The sequence below is a fragment of the Apodemus sylvaticus genome, chromosome 20 (assembly GCF_947179515.1).
Source record: "Apodemus sylvaticus chromosome 20, mApoSyl1.1, whole genome shotgun sequence".
In the NCBI taxonomy this organism is placed as follows: Eukaryota; Metazoa; Chordata; class Mammalia; order Rodentia; family Muridae; genus Apodemus; species Apodemus sylvaticus.
In genome coordinates this window covers 10,641,266-10,651,236 of record NC_067491.1, presented here as the reverse complement: position 1 = coordinate 10,651,236, position 9,971 = coordinate 10,641,266, and the positions used below count along the sequence as shown (strand labels likewise).

The 9,971-nt window shown below is 47.6% G+C and overlaps 1 protein-coding gene across 1 annotated transcript in view; it reads left to right on the top strand.

The window, feature by feature from the left end:
* The first annotated feature begins 355 nt into the window (after positions 1 to 355).
* Ppm1h (protein phosphatase, Mg2+/Mn2+ dependent 1H) overlaps positions 356 to 9,971 on the top strand; it is a 259,153-nt gene continuing 249,537 nt past the window's right edge. Inside the window, exon 1 of the mRNA XM_052164872.1 lies at positions 356 to 972. Coding sequence (XP_052020832.1) covers positions 728 to 972 — 245 coding nt within the window. The 5' untranslated portion in view covers positions 356 to 727. The remainder of the gene's footprint in view (positions 973 to 9,971) is intronic.

Below are 9,971 nucleotides of genomic sequence, written 5' to 3'. Positions count from 1 at the left end.
CCGGACTGGGGAGACCGCCCACCACCACATTGCACCTGTCTTCCCGAAGTTTCTTTTCCGGAGGTCAAAGGCACTTTTCCTCCTAGAGCCTAGCCCTCTACTGGCTTCTCCCAGCTGCTTGAGACCATGTGACCGCCCCTAACACCTGTCCAGCCACCAGCTCACAGCGCCCCCATCCTCCTCGCCAGGTACCGACCAGGCACAGCTGCGTCTTCCTCCTCCTGGGGTCACGGTCTTGGAGCTAGCCTAGCTCGGCCGGCAGGGGAGGGGCTGAGGCTGGGCCGGAGCGGCAGCTGGAGCTCGTGCAGCCTGCTCATCACATGACTCGACGGCGGTAGCCCTGGCAGCAGGAGCGGCGGGTCCGCAGGCTCGCCGGGTGGGCTCAGCTCCGCGCACGCAGGAGCGGGGCGCAGGGGGGCGGGGAAGGGACCCGTCGCAGCCGCCGCCCGCAAGCCGCTCCCAGGGCTCTCGCTGTCCCTCCCCAGCCGCCCGCCCGCTCCATGTCGCCCGGTTGCGGAAGTGTCGCCGGGAGAGGTGGCGGCGGCGGCGTCAGGGAGCACGGGAGGCCGGGGCTCGGCCCCCTGCAGCACTGAGCTCCCGGAGCCGCGCGTCCCAGCGTCCCCACCGCCCGTGCGCCCCGCGCCCGCCGCAGCCTGCATGCCCCGCGCTGCGCCTCGGCCGCCCGCCGCCTCCTGCTCGCTCAGCGGCTGCCCGGCGCCGGAGTAATATGCTCACTCGGGTGAAATCTGCCGTGGCCAATTTCATGGGCGGCATCATGGCTGGCAGCTCCGGCTCCGAGCACGGCGGCAGCGGCTGCGGAGGCTCGGACCTGCCCCTGCGCTTCCCGTACGGGCGGCCGGAGTTCCTCGGGCTGTCTCAGGATGAGGTGGAGTGCAGCGCAGACCACATCGCCCGGCCCATCCTCATCCTCAAGGAGACACGGCGGCTGCCCTGGGCCACCGGCTACGCAGAGTGAGTGCACCGACGCCCCCCCCCCTCCTCGCGGTCCCTCCCCGCACCCTTCCAGCTCCTTCCTCTCCCGGCTTCTGGGCACTAGGGTTCTCCACCGGCTCTGGCCTCCAGGCCTCGGCGAGAGCCTCTTCGCTTACAGTGGCCAGTTCCCTTTCCCCTTCTTCCCCCCTAAACCCCGGGTATGGGCTTTCGGACCGAGCGGTGGGTGGCAGAGGCGGGATGGCAAGGGCGCAGGACCGTGGGAACGCAGAGGTTGGACCGCTCTGATAATAAGGGGTCTGTAGCACTTTTGTAGGAAAGTGGGCAAAACAGCTATGGTGAAGTTGCAACATGTTAGGAAAACCTGTATAGGTGTTTAACCCCCACCCCAAAATCTTTGTGCCTCCCGCGTGAGGTCGATCCTCTCGGGTTGTGTTCCCCGAGGCGGCCGGCTTGGTGCGCGTGACTGCACGTTCATGAAGGTCTTTCTGTGAGCTCATTGGGCTGTCTAGCAGGTTGTGAACGCTGCGCGACCTGTAAATGCCACTACCATTTCCCACAGTCCTTGGGGAGATAGAAACTTACTCCGGGTGTCGAATACAGCATTTTAGTAATCAGCTTTTGCGATTACGCGAGCTCCAGAGTGATTTGCTATTTAAAAAAAAAATCTACTGAGTTAGGCTTACGACCGGGTGTGGAACAGGGAGAGACGGTTTCCTTGTCCTTTTGCTACTCTTTGGCCACTTCTCCATTGACTATTAATAAGCATCGTGTGAATGGTGGGTAAGTAATGTTTTCTCCTACCTAATATTTACTGTTCAGCTTTGTGTGACTGGAAGACTAGGAAAGAAGACCAGAATCCCTAGGTCAGTGACTGTGGGTCCAAAATTATTCCGAGCCCCTGTGTTCTGCACACCCGTCCCCTTCCTTTTACACCCTCTCTGTAATCTTGGCCATCCCCAACCTATGCATGGCTTCTCTCTCTTTCTCTGATTGGTTCATCCAGGAACCAATAAATTTCCCCCTGAGTCTGGGCGCCTTCGAGCTGACCCGGTTCTGGTGGCCCAGATCCCCCCAGCAGGCGTGGTTCCCTACGAACCGAGTTCCGGTGCAGGAAGTAGGTGGCTTTCGAATCAGTCTGCCTAGAATCTTGAATTCTTTTTCCTCCCGCGTCATCCTGTGATCGTGACTCCACAGGCCGTGTATAAATGCAGATTGATGACTGGCGTGTGAAGAAAGGAGCCTGAGGGCTGGGTGTGCAGGGTGGGCAGGTGGGTGGATATAGCTTAGGCAGACAAGCGTGAAAGAGAAAGAACAGGAGGAAGGAACGAAACAGCCTGTAACCTAGAGGAAGCTGAGCCCTAAAGTGCCTGCAGTTCCTTGCCTAGAAAATAAGTTCAAAGCCATTGGACCCTTTGCAAGGTCAAAAGCAACTGGAGGTGTACCACCCCCATACTTGTCTAGGTGAAAGCCCTCGTGCCTGCCAAGCTCCTAAGCAGCAGAGGTTTGGGTGAGCGTGGACCCCTGAGGGTCTAGGTCCTGAAATGGGAAATGGTGAGATTATGGGAGGGAAGGAAGGAGGAAAGGACGGAGGGATGGAGTGGGGAGGGGAGGGAAGGAGGGAGGGAGGGAGCAGCATCCCTCACAGTGGGAGATAGCCAGGCACAGTGAAGGGGAAACCTCACAAACACCTAAAAGAAAGAAAAGAAAGAACTCTTCAGTGATAAGTAGGCATAGGAAGCTGAATGGCCCTACTTTTTTTTCTCCTTGTCTCTAGGGGCTCTGGCTTATCCTAGGCTAGAATGTGAGAGATGTCCAACTCTAAGCCTGGAAAGAGCCACTCTAACGGCTTCCGTTTTAATACTAGTCACAGACATACTGAGCGCATGTTTATTTATCCCACCATCCTCTCACAGCCTCTCCTGGCCCCAGGAACTCAGTGTTTGGGATGTGTGCTCTTCTACTGTTCGTGGATGGACCTCTGAACGCTTCTGTATTCTTCCCCAGACAGGCTCCTTCCTAGTCGATGTTACTCTGTAGCGTTTTTCCTGAAACACAGTGTCAGGGGCATCATTCCAAGTCCGTGTGGGTAGACTTGCATTTCCTCACAGCCCTCTTCTGTAGACATGCTCTCACTCAACTGTGAACATGTTCTCACTAGGTATCTTGGACTACAGAGAGTTCCTGTCTGCCCGCCCTGCCTCAGACTCCTGATGAACCTCATTCTTTTAAACCGTGTTGTAGTAATAATAATGCTAATAGAATTAATGCTGGGCATTCTTTAGTATTTTCAAGTTTATAGTAGGCCATCTAAGTATCACAACAGTCTTACCATATCTACTTCGTAGATGAGAACACAGATGAGAAATAATCAAGCAACTTGCCCATGCTAATACAATCTATATCCGAACCTAGAGGGTCCAACTTCAGGACTCAGGATGCCAAACTCCCTCTCTACAGTTTCAAATTACATCTACCTGACCCAGGGTGTATCATTAACAATGTAATGGCACTAACATCTCTCTCTCTCTCTCTCTCTCTCTCTCTCTCTCTCTCCTCACAACTACTTTTATGAGATACTATAATTATACCATGTCCTCAAACATTGAACTATCATTATTATTTTTAATTTTTGTACTTATAACATTTATATATAAAATTATTATAAAGATAAAATTATTATAAAGAAAATTTATAATTTTTCAGAGATGCATCCTGAATGATAAAAATGGCTGAAACAAAGAAGTAACAGGGTTGGGGCAGAGAACAGAAGTCACTTCCTGTTCGTAGAGGAGGAACTGAGAGGCAGAAATCCTCTTGGTTCTAGAAGGTTCCTGAGAGGGATAGAATTGATAGGAAGGCTATTTAACTAGTGGAAATAGAGGGATGCTTTTGAATCTAGTCTTTTATTTATGACTCTAACAAAAGTTTGAACTTAGGGCTTCTGGCACAGGCTAGCCTCCCAGGTCCTTGGGAGGCTGAGGCAGGAGGATCTCAGCTACCCAGGAGGCTAACAATAACAAGGTATATAGTTCTACCTGAGATAGAGTGAGTTCCAAGCCATTCTAGACAACTTAAGAAAACGACATCTCATACATAATAAAAGATAGAAAGGCTAAAGATGGGTGTACATACATATATAAATATATGCAAACATGTAGCTGTAGACACATACATATTCAGACATACATACGTTCCAGTGGAATAAGAAAGCATCTCGTTCCAAGCTTGGCAGGAAAGAAGTCTTGCATCACCTGATGACAAGGGTGTTGAAGCTGTGATGTTGACAACCCACCGTTTTGGAAGAAGGAAAATGGCCTACTTTTGTCCTTTGTTGGTAATCCCTTGGGAGAAGAGATAATCTCTGTGTGGCTGAATTAGAGAATCTGTGATAAGCAATCCTTATAAGTCTCGAGGGTGCCGAGACTGAAGACCCTCCCCCATTCTGGAATGTACTAATGGGATTTTCTGGCTCCTTGAAGACTTTCTTACCGTGGGGGAGTCATTGTTTCTGACCTGCAAGTCGCTATCAGATATCCAGAATATATTCACATTATGAGTCATGACAGTAGCAAAATTACAGTCATGATTTAGCAACACAATAGTTTTATGGTTGGGGGTCACAACATGAAGAAGTGTATCAAAGGGTGGCACACAGCATTAGGAAGGTTGAGAACCACTACACTAGATTAAGGGGTATTTCCCAGCTCTTTAGAGCTAATGCAGTATTTTAAAATGTGCACTACCAAGTTCCATTTTGAAACTTGGCTTCGAAACCACTGACTGAGCCTGTGAGGTCTACCCAGAGAGTGCCTAAGGGAAAGGAAGCCACTCTCTGACCCTGTGACTATAGGATAGCTACTTCTTCTGTTTCCACAAGTTCAAAAGCCACATAGGTTGTCCCTGTGGTGCAGGGGCCTGAGGTCAGCTCTTGTTTAAATGGGTTACAATCGTTCTTTTTAAACTTTTTTTTAAGGTTTATTTATATATTTATTTATTTTCTGTCTCACTGCCCCCTCCTGGTCACCCCTACTACAATCCTTCCCCCATCTCCATCCCTTTTTCCGTCTGAGCGGGTACGGACCCCCCTGAACCACCCCTGCGTATCCCCCACCCTGGCATATCAGGTCTCTGTGAGGTTAGGAGCTCCCTCTCCCCCTGAGGCCAGACAAGGCAGCCCAGCTGGAAGAATATATCTCACAGACAGGCAACAACTTTGGGGATAGCTCTGGTTCCAGTTGTTCGGGGCCCACATGAAGGTCATACTGCACATCTCTTACATGTGTATGGGGGGGTGGCTAGGCCCAGCCCATGCATGTTTTTTGGTTGGTGGTTCAGTCTCGGAGAGTCCTAGGGTCCAGGTTAGTTGGCTCTATTGTCTTCCTGTGGAGTTCCTATCCTCTTCAGGGTCGTAATCCTTCCTCCTATTCTTCCATAAGAGTCCTCAAGCTCCATCCACTGTTTGGCTGTGGGTGCCTGCACCTGTCTGAGTCAGCCTCTCGGGGGATTCTCTTAGAGGACAGCCATGCTAGAGTCCTGTTGGGTTCCATCTGGGCTGCTCTGAAGTCCATTTGGCCAGCCCTGGGGACCACATTCTTAAGGCTCCCCTAATCCGTGGTGGCTTCTCCTTCCTCCTCCACCTTCTTCCCTTCATGGTTCTCCTCTCTTTTAAAAACTATTTTTAAAAATGTGTAACTTTTCTACAAAATATGAATGGCAGCCCCAGTCATGTAAGCAAGCACAGAGTCGTGCTTTTGAGAAACATTATTTTGTATATTAAGCATTCGTTACATTTTCACTAATGATACATTTTTCAGTAATAACAATTGTATCGTTTTTCCGTGTGTGTGTGTGTGTGTGTGTGTGTGTGTGTGTGTGTAGCTGTCTTAAACATTACTTTGAGAGCCTTTGTTAAGTGAACATTACTTAAGTTCTTTGCATCTTATGGGGTTCTAAATTGTAAACTTTTGGATGAAAGAACATTAACAATCCAGGTAGCAACTCAGGTATGTCTTAGAATGTGTTGGGAACTCTACCTCTCAGTCAATGTCACCCACTGCCAATTGCCGATAAATACCATTAGGTGGCCATGTCCTAGTGATATCAAATATCAGTGCGTACCCCAGTAATGATAAATAAACCATTTCTATTTTGAAGCTCTGGAACCCCCACAGACTTTTTTCCTTTCCTGCTCTGGTCTCCCCTGTACCCACCCTTTCTTTCAGACCCCCATTTTTGTGGATTCCTGCCTTGGAACTTCCTGTTCAACCTATGCAGCTAAGGAACCTGACAGCTTTCTTTCCACTGTGGTTGGGAAAGGCTGAAAAGAAGCGGGTGGGTGGGGGCTGGCATTGAGCTGCCCAGTCCGTAACAAATTCCCCGTGGGTAAGCAGAAGTCCAGAGTGGCTACAGCTGCTTCTTCTGCTTCAGTGGTGACATTCAGAAGGTTCCCACATCTGAAGTGCTACTTGCTAAGTTCATTCCAAGGTGGTGCTCATGGGGGTGGGGGTGGGGAGATGGTGGGGCATCTGTAGACAGATACATCATCTTCCTTCCAAGACTCCTAGTGCTTTCTAGAACTGGATTTAGCCATTGTGACAGGTATGTTTATCTTTGATAAAACTCTATATAGATAGACAGTATCATGTATAATATTGCTCTACCACACCAGGTTTTCTGGGTTTGGTAATAGCAACTCCCTTTGGTAATTTAACCCTGCAGACCAAGATTTTTTTTTTATTCAAACACATATTTCTCAAGACAGTTTTCTTAGTGTTTGGTAGAAATTTTTTTAAAGTGTCTTGAGTTTTCTAATTTGCCTAATTTAATGGGCTTTTTCCCTCTTGAGTTATGCCCTCTTCGGAGAAATAAACATCGTTCATCTGCTTCCGTTGGTTTCCCGCTGATGACATCATTGCCTTCCTACTGTACGGCAGGCACTGGTCCCATGCTGGGTCCATCCTGTAATAAGACATAGTCATCATCTGCATTATAGCATTGCCAGACGCCCACTCCTGCCCCTTGTGACCATCTTTGAAGTGACATCAAGGACTGTCACATTTTCAGATGTCAGAAGTGGGCTTTTGTTTGCTGTGGTTTCAGTCTTTAATATATGTGGACAATTTTGAATCTCAGGACTTAGGTCACATAAGGAAAGCAAACTATTTTTCTCCCAAACAGTTTTGTGATTAGCTCTGTTCTCAAATGTCCTAAGACCTTTGCACATATCCACGATAAAGAAAAAGGGTTCTGTCTGGACTCATTCTGTTGACACAGCATTTCCGGTCAGCTCTGGATAGCTGGGCCAGTGGATGGCTGGGGAGCGGAGTGAGGGGGTCAGTGGGTCAAAAGTTACTGAACTGAACTGACCTAGCAGATCAGATTGCTAGACACAGATTGGGATGCAAGCTTGATCATTTAGCAAGGCTGAGGAGTCCCTCCTAAACTTCCTCAGTAGGATTCTTGCTAAGACCACAGGATAGGGGTGAAGATCACAGAAGAAGAGAACTTAGAGCAATAGATGGCCACCTGTGTGTCATGACCCTTTGGGGGATTGAACAGGGGTGGCCTTAGACCATCAGAAAACACAGAGATTTACATTAGGATTTTTTTTGAAAGATTTATTTATTATTATGTGTAAGTACAACTGTTGTTGTCTTCAGACATACCAGAAAAGGGCGTCAGATTTCATTACAGATGGTTGTGAGCCACCATGTGGTTGCTGGGATTTGAACTCAGGACCTTCAGAAGAACAGTCAGTGTTCTTAACCACTGAGCCATCTCTCCAGCCCCTACATTAGGATTTGTAACAGTATCAAAATTAGAGTTATGAAATAGCAACAAAAATTATGTGGTTGGGGTCTCCACAGCATGAGGAACTGCATTGAAGGGTCACAGCAGCAGGAAGGTCGAGACCCACTGACTCAGAGGTACTCAGAGGTACCTCACTAAAGCTTTAGCAAGTACGGAGTGTTTGCCACCACTGCAAATGGGGAGAAGGGAAGACGGGGCAGGGAGGCTTGCGATTAAATATCCACGCCGAGATTCTGATTGGTAGCGTTGCCTCTGTGACCTTAGGTTGTTCCTGTGGTTCCATACTAACTGCGGATGGCGTGCAGACTGTGTACGTGATGCCAGACAGGACAAACCTAATCACATAAGCTGGTGTTAAGGGCAATGGTGAAGGAGCCTTCCCTAAGCGGTCCCTTCAGTGGTTTTACCAGCTTTCTAATTTATTCTATCCCAGGCACTTTGAAAGTAACATGAGGATAGCCTTTGATTTGCTTGGCCCATGTCCATATCCCCACCACCACTCTGCCTCATTAGATGCATTAGCATTTTTTGCTCGGTGCGGCAGTGCAGTTATAAATCAAGATGTCCCTGTGTGCATGCTCAGTGCCGTGTACTATCCGTGTGAATTTAATCAGGCGCACACGGCACAGGTGCAGAAGCTGGTTCAACGCAAACATGCCTTTTCAGCGGCAGACTTGGGACCCACACTCGGTTCTCACCCCCACCTCTGGCGGTTTTGACCTGTCTTGTAAATATTTCTTTCCTTTCTGCTTGCAAATTACTCACATTCCTTAACTCCTGCCCACCTCTAACAAAAGAGCAAGCTCTAGAGCAGTAAAGTATGTTATTAAAAAGTTCAAATAATACATAATATGTTGAAAGAAGTGAAGTTGTAAGGCCAATAATCATTGTTGCTACATGAGATATATCCAGACTTGCTATATCCTAAAAAAAAACAAAAAGTGTATCGTTCGCACACGCCTTTGAAGGCGTCTTCTTTGTGCATGTGTATTGGACTCATCTGTAAGTACCCAGAGTGGCACCTGACATTTCAGCAAAGGCTTTCGTATCAGTGAATCACTAGTGGTTGGCCCATCTGGGAGTCACATTTAGGCTTTTAAGATTTATTCTGCTCCTCTAATTATTTCCTTAAGGACAATTTCTAGATGTGGAAAGCTTGGTTAGAAGCCGTGCACATTTATAATTATGATTCATGCTATCAGACTGGCCGTACCACTTCATGCTGTAGTCAGCAATGTGTGACTGGAAACTGATTTAGCAGTAAGCCTTTGATGTTTGCTAACCATCAAAAAGATGAGAAGTACTTCATTAAACTCAAGCTTGGTGAAATGAAATATTCACGTATATGCGTATATGTTTATATCATCTATAATATGTTGGCCATTTGGATGATGGATACTTTCTGATTTATATAGTTTGTCTACTCGTTGGAGATAACTATTATTTATTTATAAGAGCTTTTTATATATTAAGGACATTAACTTTTAGCCTATTACCTTGCAGCATTTTTTTCTTAGAGTATTTCATTACTCTTTTAATTGGTGAGACACAAATTTCTGACAGAAGCAACTTGAGGAAACGTGGTTAGTTTCAGCTTAGAGTTCCAGGGCACAGAACCCATCACAGTGTGGAAGCCATAGGAAGGAGAAGCTTGAGGTAGCCGCCACATTGTATCTGCAGTCAGGAAGCAGACCTGGGGTTCAGCTGGCTTCCTTCTTCTATTTAGTCTGAAAAGTCAATCCCACATTTGGGTTGGGGGTCTCTCCACCTCTATGAACCTAATCTATATAATCCCTGAAAGACACGCCAAGTGATTTCTCTCCGTGATGATTCTAAATCCCATCAAATTGACAAATTGACAAATCAAATTGATTAAACAGCCTGTTCAACGTCTAGCTCTGTATTTTTTCCATTGACGCTGCAAAGTTTAATTTCTGTGTGATCATATTTAATCTCTAGTGTAGCTTCTATTTAGTATCAGTTCAAACTTTTGAAGTACTCTTAATAAACATCTTAGCTTTTTAGCTGTTTAGTGTTCTTGGTCACAAGCCACAGGAACTTTGTAGGGCAAGGAAGGGGAGAGGAGAGCTAGAGAGAAGACAGTGTCACCTCAGTCCAAGCAGGTCACAGGGCATCTCCAGTAGGAACAGCACCTCTGTACCCAGAGGTCACCCAAGAGCAGACCAGGTGTTCTTTCATTCCTGTAC